Source organism: Leopardus geoffroyi, chromosome B3, assembly GCF_018350155.1.
Source record: "Leopardus geoffroyi isolate Oge1 chromosome B3, O.geoffroyi_Oge1_pat1.0, whole genome shotgun sequence".
Lineage (NCBI taxonomy): Eukaryota > Metazoa > Chordata > Mammalia > Carnivora > Felidae > Leopardus > Leopardus geoffroyi.
In genome coordinates this window covers 40,745,639-40,764,845 of record NC_059337.1, presented here as the reverse complement: position 1 = coordinate 40,764,845, position 19,207 = coordinate 40,745,639, and the positions used below count along the sequence as shown (strand labels likewise).

Below are 19,207 nucleotides of genomic sequence, written 5' to 3'. Positions count from 1 at the left end.
GGTTTTTTTTTTTCAGTTTAATATGTATATTTTTAGTAATCTCTGCACCCAATGTGGGGCTCCAACTTACAACCCCAAAATCAAGAGTCACATGCTTCTCCAACTGAGCCAGCCAGGTGTCCCAGTTGTTTGGTTTGTTTGTTTTTTTAGATTTTATTTTTAAATAAACTCTGTACCCAGCATGGTGCTCCAGCTCACAACCCTGAGATCAAGAGTCACATGCTTTACCAACTGAGCCAGCCAGGCATCCCCCCAGTGTAGATTTATATAATCTTTTTTTTTAATTTTTTTAATTTTTTTAAATTAAAAATTTTTTTTTAACTTTTATTTATTTTTGAAACAGAGAGAGACAGAGCATGAACGGGGGAGGGGCAGAGAGAGAGGGAGACACAGAATCAGAAGCAGGCTCCAGCCTCCGAGCCATCAGCCCAGAGCCCGACGCGGGCTCAAACTCACGGACCGCGAGATTGTGACGTGAGTCGAAGTCAGACGCTCAACCGACTGAGCCACCCAGGTGCCCCTATATAGTCTTTATCATTTCACTTCTTGCTGAAAAACCTTTAATGGCTCCTTGTTGCCTACATAGGCCAGAACTCCACATCCTTTATAATCTGACGAACCTTGGCCTTTCTCACCCTTATTTCATTTATTTCTTACTCTGTTCACAGCTAGTCTTTCAGCTTACTTTGTGTTTTTCATTCTCAACACCCTGTTTCTTTTTTTCTTTTCTTTTCTGTTGGAATGACCTTCCCAGGTCCAAAGCATTCAACTCCAAATCAGACCCTTCTTCAACCTGCCCCAAAATTTCATCTCCTTCTTGAAGCCTTTCTTAATGCTTTTCTTCCCACCCAATTATCTCCAGAATTGATTTCATCTTCCTCTGTATCTCCCAAACTCTTTGCTAGGATTTTTGTTACAGTACTTTATCACACATTGTCTTTAATTATAGTTATTTGTGAATATATTTTTTTCCTCCCTCATTCTTAGCTGCCTAAAACACCTCTGTCTCCTCTGTTCCTCATGGATTCTATCTAGCCCAATGCTTTGAATATAACTTCATGCTTAATTAATGCTTGCTGAATTGAATTGGAATTTGATTTTTGAAAACAAACTTCTTGTAGTTTTTTTTTTTTTTCAGGCCTCCTTTTACGCTAAGGTGACTTTCATTCAACGCATTTTATCCTAAACTGAATAGCCTAGGAACAAGGCAGACTATGAAAGCTTTCAGAAATCCTTCAGACTCAAGGACAAGCATTTGTTGCTTTTACTTCCTGCAGCAATACTGTGGTTCCATACATCCTAGCTGATGGAAGACTTTGGGGAGGGGAAGGAGTAGTACATGCAGGTGGAAGCAGTGTAGGTCAGACATGGGAACCAGATTGGTTCTGGTAGAGGGAATATAGGTACTGTTGGGCCCTCTGGCTGTTGTTGACCTCTGGGAGGTCTTTTTTAGTTTTTCTTATTTATTTCTCTCATTCCATAAATATTTATTGGATTCATAGTGTAAGGTGAGAGAGGTTGGGAGTGCTATAGCTTTAAGTAAGATGGTCTTTGAGAAGTGTGGTGCTGGTGTGTTACTGGTTGTTAGGCACTTCACTGAGGTTGTTGAATGCTGTTCTGCCCCGCAGAAAGAGAGAGGCAGTGTCTGCAATTGTTCCAAAGAGTCCAGCTGACATAGAGGGGGAAATAGCTACTCTTTATGTTCTTTTCTCCTGGCTGCTCCTCTGGCTGGCATTCCTGGAAGTTAATCATGGTGAAAATTGCAGTCAGTCATGTCTGGAAGACACCAGGGGTAGAACTGGAGCCCTGTAGCCACTTTCCTGAGGGGTGGGATTTACCCTTCTGCTGACTGGGTCTTGGATGCCTAGAGTACTGGGTGAGGTAGGCCTCTGAGTCATCTCCTTTCTCAAGGGAAAAAGCCCAATATCATGACCTTTCTTGTGAGGCCTCAGCAAAATAAGCTTTCAAGGAGCGTGCACTCTGCTCCCAGCTTAAAAATTGAATTTTCAGGTTTGTGGTATTTTGACTTCCTCTCACCACATTGTTAACTGTGTTCTGTCTCAATACCTAATGCATTAGCCTGAGGATGAAGATGCTCTCTTGTTTGACTTGTGTATTGTAAATTTTCTTATAATTCCCTTTCTTGTCCTTTCTTACCCCTTCTATTTTATTATTTTTCCTGTTTCGTCTTTCCTTTGCTTACACAAAGCTGATAGGAAACAGAAATGCCTTAGGTCAGACTGCCACTTTGATAATTGGCTGGAAGCTAGAATTCCTACCTAATATACAAGAAATGGAATGTCTTATTTCTATCCTTGGGTTATATAGAACGCAGCTTGTGGACATCAAGCTCTCAGCTGGTTATACTATATTGCTATTTGAGATAGCTGAGGTGCATGGTACCTGAACGCTATTTTTAGTTATTTATACATAAGCTTGTGCAGTTGCAGTGCACATGGAGACCTGTTTGCTATTCCATAAAATGTACTCTCTTTGATATATAATTTTAGAATAAAGGTTCTTAACTCAGGGCCATGCTAAGAAGAATCTGTTACCTTTGGGCAGATGGTTCTAATGTTAGGTGGACTCCTAAGCACATTTCACATAGCTTTTCTCTGAATTTGCTGTATATCAAACTTGAAATCATAGATTTTTCACTACATGTATTAAATGATACAATAATACAATACTGATACTGTGAACTTAAAGGCTGGCAGTTGTTAATTCAAGTGTATGTTGTTTTTTTCTTTAGTGGTTGAAAGGATCTCCATTTAATTGACCAAGTTGTATTGCTTTGTTAGTTAAAAATACCTTAACATAGCTTAGGTTGCTGGTGAAAACTGTTTTTTTTAGTAGTAATGTTTCTGTGGTTTGTATTAGTTGGCCCTTCCAATCCTAGCAGAGTTAGAAATCCTGGCAGTGTGAATTTCAGATGCTTTCCATAACACTATCTGACAGAAGGAGAAGTGCAGGGCAGTGTTTGGCAATATTGTTTCTCTTGAGCCTTTCTATAAGAAAGAAATTCAGTTTTAACAAGGTCAGGTTGGGGTAGGTGACACAATGGTGGAGTGACATTTTCTTCCAGCCACAGATCTGTAATATGTTTTACCTGAATATGTGATCTGAAGCATTAGATTTATTTAAAAGTGTTACTGACTTAAACACGATTAGTGCCATTTCTGTCATCCCTATATAAATTTTTTTCCTTCTTTCTTGGTAGGCAAAATAATGATACAATAATTTAATTCATATCTCAGGTACTTGATTGAAATGTGCTGCTAGGCTCTGCATTTGATGGCAACGATAGGGACAGCAAGGTATTACATTTTTATAAGGATTGAAATCCTTGCTTAAATAAAAATGTCATATTCTTAATATGACTGAATTGAAACTATTAAAGGAGATTAAAGAAGCTGTAAAATTAGACCAGATAATAAAAATAATGGAGTTTATTTATACATAGATTGATTAAATACCTCATTGGGAGCAAATGCAAAATGTGGTTTTGAGGTAGAGAAACTACTTCTTCAGTTGGCAGTTTTAGAACCTACAAAGCGAAGAAAGAAACTGTGTGTTACTTTGAGGAACAAACAAGAATTGGTAAAGGTTTCTGTAGGTCAACACTATTTAACAGTAATCATATCTTGGCTCTTTTCCTCCCAGCCAACTGAGAAACCTCAAGAATTAACTGTACTAGCCCTTGCGTACCGAGCACCACTCCTGTGATGGACTGTGTGCACTCATTTTACCAGGCCAGGAAATTAAGTTGGCTCATCTAATTCTCAACCAAACAAAAAATAGTAATCATATATTGATTAAGCTCAGCATTCTTCAGGGAGAGGAGAACAAAATCTATCACATGGGGATTCAGTGTTAAATTGAGCTATGATCAAGTATGTACATTAAGAAAAGTAGAAAGATTTTATTTATTTTTAAAATTTATTTTTTATTTTTGAAAGAGAGAGACACAGAGTACAAGTGGGGGAGGGGCAGGGAGAGGGGGAGACACAGCCTCTGAAGCGGGTTCCAGGTTCTGAGCTGTCAGCATAGAGCCAGACACGGGGCTCCAACTCACAAACCACAAGACCATGACCTGAGCCGAAGTTGGATACTTAACTGAGCCACCCAGGCACCCCTTAAAGCTTTCTCCTTTTTTGAAATTTTTAAATGTTTATTTGTTTATTTTGAGAGAGAGTGTGTGGGCAGGGAAGGGACAGAGAGAGGGAGAGAGAAAATCCCAAGCAGGCTCCAACACTGCGCAGAGCCCAATGTGAGGCTGGAACTCCTGAACCATGAGATCGTGACCTAAGCTAAAATCAAGAGTCAGATGCTTAACTGACTGAGCCACCCAGGCGCCCCAGAAAGAAAGATTTTAGAAAGCAAATAACCCACTGGCAGCTTAAATGCTTAAAAATCATTATATTAGAAGTCCACGTTAAAAGAAAGCTAGGGATCAAAAGGACCATACAAAACAGATGGTGATTTGGCATAGTCTTAGAGGCTGTGGAGAGAAGAAATAAGAAACATTTTCAATCAAGGCCAAAGAATCCCACAAAGTGATAATGGGTGAATGCCACTTAGAAATTAGGTAAAAGAAAAAAAAAAAAAAAGATGAATTCAGTAAGCCTCTTTGCACAGCTAATGGTAAGTTTCCTGTTTGTTTATTTTTTTAAGAGGACATGTTAAACATGGAAAGGCTGCTAGAAAAGTGGTAAGAGTACTTGATTATGGTGTGAAGGATCCATTCAGGGATGAAAACATTAGAGAATTACCACTCTGTTTTTCTCCTCCACCCAAGCAGATTAAAGTTTCTAGGTCAGATGATGATAGATGCTTAACTTTTTTTTTTTCTGATTAGAACATGAATTAATCTTTTTCAAAGCATGAAAAGTATAGAAAAATATAAAGAAAATGTGAACATTTATTTAGTATTTCCAACACATTTTTTTCCAGCTCCCTAGGCTTTTCTTGACCAAATCAGTATACTTGATTAGATCAAGTGCATCTACCCAAGATTTTAGAAAGAATTCAAGGATAAAATATGAATCTCTTAGTGAAAATATATTACTTCAATTTGTAAGTGTCATGGTTACTACGCTAAGGGACTGGTGTAGATTGTTCAAATGTAATTTTGTCCATAAGAAGGCTTTGGAGGTGGAGAGACTAAAAACTATATTGGGAAATTGATAAACTATAAATTAAAGATTGAGTTGACTTGGTACTATTCATATAACTTATTGGGGCTAAGGTAATAGGTTAGTTTACATAAGTCGCATATGACAAATCATTAACAGTTGTGTGGGGACAGAGTTGTTACCAGTGGACGTTGTTTACTTTGAAAAGACTTTAGTTAAAGTTAGGCCAAGGCTATTTAAAAACTTTAGTTATGGGGCGCCTGGGTGGCGTAGTCGGTTAACCGTCCGACTTCAGCCAGGTCACGATCTCGCGGTCTGTGAGTTCGAGCCCCGCGTCGGGCTCTGGGCTGATGGCTCAGAGCCTGGAGCCTGCTTCTGATTCTGTGTCTCCCTCTCTCTCTGCCCCTCCCCCGTTCATGCTCTGTCTCTCTCTGTCCCATAAATAAATAAACGTTGAAAAAAAAAAAATTAAAAACTTTAGTTATGGAATGGGAGAAAATGTTTTGTTGTGCATTAGCAAACTGACTTTCTGACAGTGAATACTTTTATAGGTCCATGGTTCCTTCTCTGCAGTTCTAAACCTCAAAAGCTCTAAAAACTGGGCTTTCGTAAGGTAGGCGCAAACCTGACTTCAACTATTAATTAAGAGGCAACTTTTAGTATTTTGTTTTTTGTTGTTGTTTTTTTGGTTCTGTTTCAAGTAAAGATTCATCTTGCTATGGAATATCAAGGAGTTTACTGTTAGGGGGCAGTCCCAGTTTCTACTGAGAGTATTACACTTTGTATGGTATATTGATTATCTCAGCTTTTTACAGGTGAAACAACTGAGGCTCAAATAAGTGCAGTGACTTGCCTGAGATGGTTACACATCTAAGGGAGAGTAAGGAGTAGGATTGAGCTTTTCTGCCTCTTTCCTAGTTTTGTTTTGCTTTGTTTTTTCCATTGTACTGTGCTGGTTCCTCATAACATTACATCCAGGAACCATACTGATGAGTTCTTCTAGGTAGAAGAGTTGAAGCAATAACACTCATCTTATTTGACCTTTTAATGAATGTTTTACATAAGTGACATACTCAGATTTTCCCATGACATTAAGCTCTTTCAGATGGACTCCCAAATTGTATAGATTATAAACATCAGGAATATCTTGGGTGTGTTGGGGGGATGAAAAATAGAAGATGAGTTTTAATGTAGACAAGTGTTACATTTAAGAACAGGTAGAAAGTCTGGACCACTTTCTTAGCATGAGTTAATAACTTCAAGCTAGCACTTGTAGCCCCAAAGAAGACTAGGAATCTTGGTCAGCTGTTCCTAGAAAAGCTAGCTCAGTGTGCTGCCAGGGAAATGGTGGGCATCTTTAGGAAGAAAATCAGAACTCAGTAAAGTAAAAATAAATTTCCCTCAGCAAAACCAAGGTTTGTTTATGTTTGTGATAACTGTCTGTTCTGCTTATCCCTAAGAAATATATCCAGAGCTGTTGACCAAAAGTGGTAAAAGCTTTAATCAAGACATATCAAAAGAAACTTCGTCTTTTAAAAACACTAGATTACCAAATCCTATCAAGTGATGAGAAGAACATACAGACTTACTTACCAGTTCTTAAGATCCTGTATTGGATAGAGAGCACTCTTTCAAGTCAGAAATAAATTTAGCTTAATTATGGGTATTCTTATCAACAGTAAATAAATAAAATACTTAAAAGTAGAAATTAAAAATAAAAACAAGGTCAAGAAAGTTTTTGTGTTTGATTTTTTTGTTTCAATGATTTCTTAATTAAACTTTTTATTTTGAGATAATTGTAGAGTCTACTTCAGTTGTAAGAATAATAGAGAGGGATCCCTCGTACCCTTTTACCGAGTTTCCCCAATGGTCGTATTTTGCAAAACTATATAGTACAATATCACAACCAGGTATTGACATTGATACAATCCACCCACTTCAAATTTCTTCACTTTTAGTTGTACTCATTTATGAGTGTATATATTTAGTTCTGTGCAGTTTTATTATTACCACAGTCAAGATACAAAACAGTTCTGTCAACACAAAGGTCCCTCACTTTGCCCTTTTATAACCACACCTGCCTCACTTCTGCTGCCCCTCCTCCTGTCTCCTACAAGATTTTTAAAAATACTCATCCATTCATTTATTTATGTTGAGAGAGAGCTTGTGAGGAGAAGAGGGGCAGAGAGAGTGGGGGAGACAGAACTCATGAACTGTGACGTCATGACCTGAACCGAAATCAAGAGTCAGACACTTAACTGACTGGGCTACCCAGGCTCCCCTACCATAAGATTTTTGATAAATTATTGGATTAATACATTTATGATAACCTATTAAGTGAACCCAGGGATTTTAGGGGAGTATATCCTTTTTATAAAATTATTTCAGGATGTGTTTTTTAATCAGATTAATAATATACTTTTTTGTTTTTGCCTTTCCATGAACTATATATTGAAAATCAAGTAGTACTATGTCTTTTAATGAAAATCAGTAATTCACTTTTTATACCTTTCTACCACCAAGTCTTACTCCCAGCAGGCAACAGCTTTACACTTTTTAGTCTTTATCTTAGGTTTACTCCTGTATCTAAATAATAATATACTTTCCAACTGTTCTCTCCTTCAAATCCTCTTAGTATAGTTGGGTCACAATTTTTGGTTAAATCAGTATTCATTATTCATTGTGTTGTGTACATAGTGTTTACTATTGAGCCATTTAGTATACTATTATGTTTTTTTTGTATAATTTTTGTCTTTTCTAGGATCTCAGTATCATTAACTACCTTATTTATTTTGGTTTGTATCACTATTTTTTTTTCAGATTCTTTACCAGATCTGTAAATCTCACAATAGTGAGACATAGTGAAACATAGGATAATGCTTAATTAGCTTCTTCCTTTCTTTTCCTTTTTCTTTTTTCTTTACTGTTCCCCTTAAATGTCCTAGCCTATGAAGATTGATACCATGATTCCTTTTGTTTTTTAATGTTTATTTATTTATTTTTGAGAGAGAGAGGGAGTAGGGAAGGGGCAGAGAAAGAAGGAGAGAGAGAATCCCAAGCAGTCTTCATGTGGTCAGCACTTAGCCTGAGCAGGGCTTTATCCCACCAACCAAGAGCTGATGACCTGAGCTGAAATCAAGAGTTGCACGTTTAACCAGTTGAACCACTCAGGCACCCCAATGCCATGATTCTTTTTTACCATGATTGCATGAAATGCTGCTTTAGGACCAAGAACATGATCCATTAATGCAGCTCTCTTGTTCATGGATATTTACTATTTTCCTTTTTTTTTTTTTTTAATATAATGTGCATGTAATAAAGTGCATCAAGTATACTAATCTTAAGTGTACAACTCAGTTTTTACATACTTGTACAGCCATATAACCACCATCTAGTTCAAGATAGAGAACATTTCCAGCCCCACAAGATTCCTTCATGCTTCTTCCCAGCCATTAACCACCACCCCCACAGACATGACCACTTTCCTGACTTCTGTCATCTTTGATTTATAAGTGCTTAAAATGTAAAAACTTCGTGGTTTAAGTCTGATAGATTTTACCATACATTTAAGTTTATAAATGAGGACTCTCAGGAGTTGGTTATGTCCAGAACACCTGATCTGTGTACCAGCCCTATTTTGGGAAGCAGCTGTGTTGTGTATGGATGAGACTATTTGAAGGTTAAGAGAATACTCAGGAGCACATAGGTATTTTAAGAAATGTGGAGACTTTTGTTTTCTAGCCATCCCCCTAGACTCTCTTTCTCTGTCTCTCTTTTTTTTTTTTTAATTTAAAATTTAGTTAACATACAGTGCAATATTGGTTCTGGAGTAGAATTCAGTGATTCATGACTTATATACAACACTCAGTGCTCATCACAAGTGCCTTCCTTAGTACCCATCACCCATCTAGCCCATCTCCTACCTATCTTATTCCGTCAAGCAAGTTTGTCCTCTATCATTAAGAATCTCTTGTGGTTTGTTTCTCTCTGTTCTCCACCCTCCCTTGCTCTGGCCCATATGTTCATGGGTTTTGTTTTGTTAAGTTTTTTTTTTTTTTTTAATTTTTTAAGTTTATTTTTTTATTTGAGAGAGACAGCAAGCAGGGTAGGGGCAGAGAGAGAGGGGAGAGGAAGAATCCCAAGCAGGCTGAACACTGTCAGTACAGAGCCTGATGCAGGGCTTGAACCCACCCACTGTTGAGATCATAACCTGAGTCAAAATCAAGAGTTGAATTCAACCTAATGAGCCACCCATGTGCCCCTAAAATTTTATTTATTTTGAGAGAAGGAGGGAGAGAGAGAATCCCAAGTAGGCTGTGTGCTGTCAGCTCAGAGCCCAATGTGGGGTTCAGTCCCATGAACCATGAGATCATGAGCTGAAACCAAGAGTCAGATGCTCAACTGACTAAGCAACTCAGGTACCCCATCTATTTTTGTTCTTAAATTCCACATATGAATGAAATCATATGGTATTTGTCTTTCTCTGATTGACTTATTTTGCTTAGCATAATACGTTCTAGCTCCACATCGCAAAATAGCAAGATTCCATCCTTTTTGATGAGTGAATAATATTCCATTGTATGTATATACCACATCTTTATTCATCAGTTGATGGACACTTGGGCTCTTTGAATAGTTTGACTGTTGATAACCCCTCTGGACTCTTAATGAACCTGCATCCTTTATCCTAGAGAGAGGAATTCATACTCTGTACAAGTACATTTGAAGACTGTCAGATAATTGAGACAGTTTATAACTAGTGACAAATGAAACTGAAGGAAGAATAGAGGAGAAATGGCAGCCTGGGCACCTCACCTATTGAGGAGGAAGCAGTGTTCATTCCCTCATTTATTGACCAAAATATTTAATTGAGGGTCAACTGTGAACCAAATGCTGTTAGGATACAATGGTGAGCAAGAGACAGCCCCTGCCCTTGGAGTGCTTGCAGTCTAGTAGATAAAACAATTATTAAATCATCACACACATTGGGAGGTAGGACGTGCACAGGGAGTGCCTTTCAGGTAAAAGCTATAAGGCACTAAGGTGAGAGTGGTACAGAAGACAGAGTGTGACTATGAGATAGGGCTGGAGAAGTAGAATAGACCTGGCTTAGATAGCCTTGAGGGTGTGCATGTGGATTCCACCACTTCCCTCTCCCCCCCAATGGCTAACAGTGTAGATGCTACCTTTTGATAGGTTTTCTTTGCTCTTTAGAGTTAGTATAGCATAGTAGTTCTTGTGTAAGATTTAGGAAGGGAGGTGAGGTCTATAAGAAGTGAAGGTAATTCCTTGTATTTCCTGAAAAATACTGGGGTTATTTCCTTTCCCTCATGCCTATGAACTCATCCCATATTATGACCTATTTTAGAGATGAGATGATTGGGATACAGAAAAGTTTTCACACAGCGGTTCTGTGTGCAGGGCTGATTTCTTAGATCTGATTCCTAGCTATCTCCACTATTCACTTTTTCCCGTGAGAATTTGACCTCTTTCTCTTTAGCACAGAAAGTTTATTTCTGGCGATTAGAACTAAATTATAAAGGGCTATATAGTCCTCCAATTATTAGGGGAATGGTCAGGCTTTATTTTTTAAATGGTCTTTGCTTCTTGGTCTACTTACACGTAGCACTTGGTAAGGGTTTTCTCTGTGGACTGGGTCCACTAAATGAATCCCTGTAGTGTTGTGATGGAATTATTTACATGTTCAGTATACAGTTTAGCCTATTATAAGATGTATGCTAGCACAGAGCAGTATCAACAAGCACCAAGGCTCTAAGCCTGAGCCCTGTTGAATAGCTGTGTCTTGGTGGAAGTGTCATTTGCTTATGTGAGATGAAACAGGTCAAGCCTCATAATCTTTGTCTGAGAATAGCAGCCTGTGAGGACCATAAAACCATTCATGAGATGCAGCATAAAAACACTCAGGGACTGAGACGCTATACCTTTTACTCTTCTGTCCTTAGGTGACACATGGTCAGATGAGCCCTGTTGAATTGGATCCATCTTCTCAAATTGGCACTGTTAGTCTGTTCTTTATCTGATCCCCCATTGGAGATATAAGCTGAGAGCTACGGTACTTGAGGAGATGACACAGTTCCTTTGTTACAGTAATTAATGTAATAAATTAAGGGAGAGACCCAAAGGAAAGTTGATTGTTTCTCGTTAGAGCCCTAGGTGGAAATTCAGTTGATTAGTGAGTGCCTATGAAGTGTAGCAGGTGGAGAGGGAGATGCCTCTTCTTCCAGCTGGGTAAGCTCAGAGTCACTGAGGATGGTTTACATGTTGTATTAGCTTCATCTGAGGCTGGCTAAGCCCAAAGTGATTTCAGGGTAGCGTGTGGAATTCAGGGAAGATGGTATAATATGGTTTTCTTCTAGCAGCATTTTTGTATCCCATTGGCTTATTGACCCTTCCCTGGGGCATCAAACCCATGAATCTCACACAATCTAGATTTGAAGTCCTGTCCTATCAGTGGGGTCAACAATCTAGTGGATTGGAACAGGTGATAAAAGAGATAGCCCGAATGTTAAAACTGAGCTTTAAGATGGGTACCTTGGCCCTGAGGGATTAAAAAAAATTTTTTTTAATTTTACATTTACTGATTTTTGAGAGACAAAGTGAGACAGAGCATGAACCGGGGGTCGGCGGGGGGGGGGACAGAGCGAGAGAACAAGACACAGAATCTGAAGCAGGCTCCAGGCTCTGAGCAAGTGTTCAGCACAGAGCCCCATGCGGGGCTTGAACCCACGAACCGTGAGATCATGACCTGATCTTTTTTAAGGAAGATAGAGTGAGTCTGTCTGTCACTATAGTGTAGGGTTTTGAACTACACCTGAAGGTAGGAGTATCCTAAAAAAAGTTGGGACTGCTGAGTTCATGGAAGAAAAAAGGATTGCCATTTTCTTTCACAGAACTTAGATTGAGATCAGTGCTACCTGCAATTTAATTTGTAAAAATCCCTGATACTCTGTACAAGGTATAATTGTAAAACAGTCCTCTTTAAGTTCCTAGAACCATATAAGAATATGTGGGTGGGAGCACCTGGGTGGTTTAGTCATTTGAGCATCCGACTCTTGATTTTGGCTTAGTTCATGATCTTGCAGTTCGTGGGTTTGAGCCCCGTGTCAGGCTCTGCACTGACAATGTGGAGCCTGCTTGGGATTCTCTCTCCTTCTCTCTCTGTCCCTTCCCTGTGTGTGTTTATGTGCTCACTCTCTCTTTCTCTCTCTCAAAATAAACTTGTGAAAAATTCTTCTAAACAAAAAAGAGTATGTGGGTCATTTTATACTTTTGAGTTTTTTTTTTTTAAATATGAGTTGTCTTATATTTTTCAAATTTGTATGCTCATAATATGCTTAGAACCATGATGGATACTTCCTCTATTTTATAAATGAAAAAAATTATTATTTAATGAAGCAACTTGGCTAGGATCATTGGAAATTTGAGTCTAGAAATCACATCTCTCTTTTTTTTAAGTTTATTTATTTTTTAGTAATCTCTACCCCCAACCTGGGGCTTGAACTCACAACCTGGAGATCAAGAGTTTCATGCTCTTCTGACTGAGCCAGGTGACCCAGAAATCATATCTTGATTCTAAATTCAGAGCTCTTTTTTCTACATCATGCTATCTTCGTAAAATTGAATGTAGCGTTTTGTTTTTGTTTTTGTTTTCCCTTTGTCCTGACAGCTTTTGGAGGGAAGTACCTAGTCAGGTCACCCTCACATTTAAATGTGTATGACCTCTGTGGTCCCAAGCAGATTATATATACTCATATACAACTGTCACTTAGGCCGAAGACTATAAGAAGATTGATCTAAAACCCATAAGAAGAGGAGAGGACAGATAAATTTACAGTGGAACATCATTGGACGATTTGCTACTTAAACCAGATTATCTGTGGGTAGTTGGCAGTTAAAGAGATGCTGTCTTCGTATAGTCCTCTAGGGTGGATACAGAGCTCTCTGTGGGTGGAAAGAGAAGTATTGTCCTTATTATGTTTGGACATCATTAGGGTCACTTGCTGCTTATGTCCTCTGGGCAGGGACACAGACCTCACATGAAAACTCTTTTTCATTCTTAGCCATCTTGAAGAGAGGCCTTGTTCATTCCTGAGGTAGGAGAGTGGTGTGATCCGTGGCATGTGTATTTCAAAAGTAATTAACAGTGGCGCCTGGATGGCTCAGTCGGTTGAGCGTCCAGCTTCAGCTCAGGTCATGATCTCCCTGTTCGTGGGTTTGAGCCCCACATCAGGCTTTGCACTGACAGCACAGAGCCCGCTTTAGATTCCCTGTCTTCCTCCTCTTGTCTCTCTCGCTCTCTGAAAAATAAATAAATAAAAAGTAATTAATGACCCGAAATATGTGATTACAAACCAGTCTGTGGGCTGGGAGTCTGAGAGAGGAATTGGATTCCAGAGAGGAAAGTGGGATTTGAATTTCTGTTGTTATAGGTACAGGATATGGGGAGTGATTGTCCTGGCCTATCTTGGTCCCTTAGCTATATTCGCACAGAGAGGAGTTGTTGGCGATCAGGTGCAGGAACAAAGAATAAATGGTACTGTCAAGTAGTTCCAGAGTCTGGTGAACTGTGGTCCTAAATAAGGAAGTGGAGTACAATTAGGCAGAAGGAGGAGAGAGGAAAATATGTGCAGAAGCTCTTGCAAGTTCAAAGTGCCTTGTGGTCTCTGTAAAGGTATTGGTTCTCCTGATTCTTCACTTTAACTGCCATGGAAGCAAGAGGTCAGTGCTTTTCATTTCCAGCAAGCATGTTAGTTGCCCTGCCTCCTGGGGTTAAACATCTCTGCAGTGACCTGCCAGAGAATTGATTATTAGCAGTCTAAAGCCAGGGATGCTGTAGGGAGCAGATGGGAAGTGGTTTGGCTGTTGCAGCCAGGCTGATTAAAGAATCCTTGGCAATTTTACAGTGTATCTTTGGAAAGGTACCACCAAAGTTACTGTGAAGCCTGCTGGGTTTGGAAAACTGGATTTTCTGAAAAGTCACCTGAGTAAAAGTAGTACTTATGAAAACTCAACACTCTCAAAAATAGGACAGTGGCTCTCCAAACAACATTAAAACTACTAAAATCAGTCCTTAGGATATGTTTTGTTTGCATCCTCTTTATTCAGAAATTCTGGGTAATTTTGTAGTAGGGAAAGCACTTTTTGATAGATATATTAATAGAACTGTAGATTTGAAAAAGGCTCTAGGCATGTCCAGACTACTTTCTACTACACATAGAGGAATTCTTTATGTAATTTCGTTGACAGAGGATTAAGCTTTTTCTGCTGAGTACTTTCAGAGATAAAGATATGGCTTCATTATGGCATTGTGGGCCACTGTTGGAAATCTCAGGTTATTGAATTTCTTCCTCAGTTAAACATCTGTCATTCTGTAACTTCTACTCACTGGTCCTGTTTCTACTGTCAGCATCAGAGGATAAGTTTCTCTCTTCTGCATTGCAACCATCGTAAGTTTGAAGCTTACCAACTTGTCTCGCTCATTTTCTCCTTTCCAGACTAAGGAATACCAATTTATAAGACTTTGCTCTTACAAAAAATGGTTTCTTGGTCTTTCATTATACTCTTCTGGACACCCTTCTATTTAATGAATATCACTTAAGATATAGAACCTGGAAATGAGCACAGGCCACCAGATGTTCAAATTTTCATCTCCAGCTCTTTTTTGAGAAGCAGCACATTTAAAAAAAAAATTGCAATATATCTTGCTTACTAGAAAAAACAAAACAGTTTGCCAGGACATATGGAATTGGGGCAAGAGGAATTTGAGGAAGTGTCTTCCCTTACTAGTGTTAAGGCTGAACTTTAGGTTCTGCGTTATTATAGGCATTGATTATACCTCATATTTCTCAGGAATAATTTTTAGTGTCTTTAATATCAAGTTTACTCTTCAGATTACAAAATTTAATTGGTATTTGTGTTTCCAAGAATTATTCACATACATGCTACTGAACTGACTTTAGGGCTTTAGATAGTTTGTTTTTTGGTTTTTTTTTAACAAGATAGATATACATGTACATGTGTTCTTTTTTTTTTTTTTAATTTTTTTTTTCAACTTTTATTTATTTTTTGGGGGACAGAGAGAGACAGAGCATGAACAGGGGAGGGGCAGAGAGAGAGGGAGACACAGAATCAGAAACAGGCTCCAGGCTCTGGCCATCAGCCCAGAGCCTGACGCGGGGCTCGAACTCACGGACCGCGAGATCGTGACCTGGCTGAAGTCGGACGCTCAACCGACTGCGCCACCCAGGCGCCCCCATATACATGTGTTCTTACATGACTGAAAATCTATTACATTTATACATGACAAACACCTTGACTCCATGTAAGACTTGACCAACAACCTTTTTTCTTCAAAATTCTGTAGATTTTTTCATTCTTTTATAACGTTTAATATTGCAGAGCAGTCTGAATTTGGTCCAATTTTTGTCCTTTATAATTGGGAGAATTTGGCCAGAATGTGTGCAAGTTTGGCTTTTTAAATTGATTTTGCTGAGAAATTGATTTTGCTGATTTTCAATCTGCATGCAGGATCTTTTTCAGCTCAAAACACTATTCATTTATTATGTCTTGATGGGTGGTTTTCCTCCCAGTTCTAATCTCCTCAGTTTTCTTTTCAGTGTTATTAAATGGTATATCTCTCTCAATTTTTCTCATTTTCTTTTTGCTGCCTTTTCCTTTGTGTTCTAGAAAAATATCTCAGGTTTTCTTGTAGTTTACTAAATCATTTCCCAGTTTCAGGTCTGTGCTTTTTTGATTTCTGTATGAATTTTAATAGGAAGTTCATTTTTTGTTTTTTGTATCTTTCTTTTTAAAAAAATGTATCCTTTTGTCTAAGTTCATATCCTTTTATTTCTGCCTGTTTTCTTCTTAATGCTATCTCTTCCTCACTGACATACTTCATTTATCCTGCTCCATATGATAGCTCAGCCAGTATAGTAAAGTGAGAACTGTCAAGCTCTCTGAGCACTATCATTTTTATGTACTTTATATTCTTTTACCTAGAGTCTGTCTCATCACAGTCCTGTTTTCTAGAAGAAGGTTGTGTTTTGTGTTTTTTTTAAAGGAAAGTCTTCTGAAAGTTTTGTTTTTCCAGGGTTAAACAAACATGGGGTTGTTTTAGTGGCTGAATTACAGACTGATGATAGTAGAGCTCTGGAGGAAAGTGGGTAAGCCATAAGTAAATGTGAATGTGTTATGCTCCAAGCCTAGCCACAATTGCAAAGATTGCAGAGGTAATAAATTATGATGCTGGAAAGAACTATGCTTTAATAATCCACTATAGTGCAGATTCAGTTGGCATTCCCTTTTCTAGAAATCCTTGCTGCCCCTCAGAATAGAATTATTTTCAGTACCATGTTCCACTGCCTTATTCACTTATTCACTGTTGTATCCCCAGTACCTAGTTTAGAGACTAGCACAGAGAAGGTAATAAATACAAGTTTTTTGAATGAATGAACAAAGATGTGCTACACTAGTATTTACTGTAGGCCAAGATTTCTTAGATAGTATTGAGAATTCCAAACATTTTAACAAAAATTTCTTTAGAATTCTAGACGTTTTCAGAGGTACCATTTTTCTTACTCTTCAGGGATTATGTTTCCTTTACCTTGTGGGTGTCATGTTTTCATAGTTCTTACATCATGCCTTCCCCCACCCCACCTCCCACTCCTACCCTCATTTTGCTCTTCCTGTTATGAAGTAAGATCTGTGTAGACTTGATGCCAGCAATGGTTGTTCCTGTTGGTACTAAACTCTCTCTCTACTTGGGTAAAGGATGTATTTTCTTCTCAGATCTACAGCTAAATGACAGATTAATGTGCATACCTTTCTCTTTTCAACCCGAGTTGTTAGGAGGCATTTACTTGGTACAGCTCTGCTTTCCTGGGATGACGTCTTCTCTTGTAACTGCACCCTGGTTCTTTGATACTTGAGAGAGTAGGTTAAAAAGTACAATTTGTCTTGTCTCTTTGTCATATCTGTAGCATTTACCTGTTGGAAATCCACATTGTAGGATTCATTGTGCCACCACTGGTTTGCTCTTTGTCATCTTAGGAGCTTTCTTCTGTAAATGGATGTAGAAAGCTATCCGTTGGATTTTGCTTTGCCTTCAAGAACAGAACTCTTACTCTTTGTCATAGTAATACCTGGATGGTATCTGTTGGCTTCTAGATTTTCTAGCTGGCACACTTTCCAGGTCTCATGAGTCAGGAGAGTGGAGAGTTATAAATTGACTTCTCTACCCTCCCCGCCTTTTTTTTTTTTTAGCCAATCCCTGTTTCATGTGGTAAGCCTTTGGTATTTATCAATACAGTGCCACCAGTCTTATATAAAAATGTGAAGAGTTACTTCACGTTCTGCTGTTAGGGGTTTGAATCAGGGTAAAATTTTTTCGTGTGTGTCTTCATAGACATTTTAGTGAAAAGTGGGAAAGGCCATACTGAATTATGCTATTTGGAGTTCAGTAAGGCTTATTTAACTGAAATTAAGCGGGTTGATTGAGTCATCTCTCTGAGGATTGTCTCCTCTGGTTGCAATATTTGTCTTCTATCCTAATGTATTTTTCCTAGTTCTGCTTGCTTTTTTCTTTCACTCCTAATCATAATAAGACGTTTTCCCCCCAAAAGTCAAATGACAAGGAATCCATATTATGTTTAGTAAGGACAGGTCCTGTTAATAGAGGGCTTATTCAGCCTTTGCAAGTCCATATTCTGAGTCTCTGATAATTCAAGAAGAAGCAAAGACCAAGGGGGTGTGAGTAAAGTTGTGCTAGAGTTTGAATCTGTTATGTGCCAGGGCCTGTATTGATTGAGGGAGGATTGCCAGCTGGCAGTGGTGGTAGAAAGAAGTCTCTGGGGAATGGGAAACTAACTCTAGAGGTTTCCTAGTTAAGACTTAACACGGAATCTCTGGGCAATTGGAAATATTGTACTCTCCCCTAGGGAGATGGAGCGGGAATTAACTTTTCCCCTGGTTCAATGTGACTTGGTTAGAAATACAATTGAACCTGTTTGTCTTGTCCGTTGTGATGTGATAGCCCCCTAGGAACAGTCTGTTTTGTGTGGGAGTTTATTTCAGGCTGTCTCCTTGCCTGTATTGTTTCCTTTAACAGCTCTTTAAATTTTCTTTTTCCAGCAATGATGTTGTCCACTGGGCATGTACTGACCAATGTGGCAGGTCTGAGAACATAGCTGAAGCTGAAAATAGGAAAGCTGGGGGCAAGGAAGAGCCTTGAATCTTGAGGTGGGACGTTGACTCTAAGATGTCCTTGAGCAGTGGAGCCTCCGGAGGGAAAGGAGTGGATGCAAACCCGGTTGAGACATACGACAGTGGGGATGAATGGGACATTGGAGTAGGGAATCTCATCATTGACCTGGACGCCGATCTGGAAAAGGACCAGCAGAAACTGGAAATGTCAGGCTCAAAGGAGGTGGGGATACCGGCTCCCAATGCTGTGGCCACACTGCCAGACAACATCAAGTTTGTGACCCCAGTGCCAGGTCCTCAAGGGAAGGAAGGCAAATCAAAATCCAAAAGGAATAAGAGTGGCAAAGACACTAGCAAGCCCACTCCAGGGACTTCCCTGTTCACTCCAAGTGAGGGGGCAGCTAGCAAGAAAGAGGTGCAGGGACGCTCAGGAGATGGTGCCAATGCAGGAAGCCTGGTTGCTGCTATTGCTCCCAAGGGCTCAGAGAAGGCGGCTAAGGCATCCCGCAGTGTAGCCGGCTCCAAAAAGGAGAAGGAGAACAGCTCATCTAAGAGCAAGAAGGAGAGAAGCGAAGGAGTGGGGACTTGTTCAGAAAAGGATCCTGGGGTCCTCCAGCCAGTTCCCTTGGGAGGACGGGGTGGTCAGTATGATGGAAGTGCAGGGGTGGATACAGGAGCTGTGGAGCCACTTGGGAGTATAGCTATTGAGCCTGGGGCAGCGCTCAATCCTTTGGGAGCTAAACCGGAGCCAGAGGAAGGGGAGAATGAGTGTCGCCCGCTAAAGAAAGTCAAGTCTGAAAAGGTAAGAGGTGGCCAGATCTGGCTGCCTACTGCCAGTCAGAACTGCC

At 39.3% G+C, this 19,207-nt stretch overlaps 1 protein-coding gene across 2 annotated transcripts in view; it reads left to right on the top strand.

Annotated features, from left to right (window-relative positions):
- ZNF609 (zinc finger protein 609) overlaps positions 1 to 19,207 on the top strand; it is a 214,822-nt gene that overhangs the window by 8,452 nt on the left and 187,163 nt on the right. The window contains exon 2 of one of the 2 annotated variants that reach the window (XM_045447912.1): positions 18,288 to 19,161. The exons of the other annotated variant lie outside the window; for it this stretch is intronic. Coding sequence (XP_045303868.1) covers positions 18,415 to 19,161 — 747 coding nt within the window. The 5' untranslated portion in view covers positions 18,288 to 18,414. The remainder of the gene's footprint in view (positions 1 to 18,287; positions 19,162 to 19,207) is intronic. 2 annotated transcript variants of the gene reach the window in all.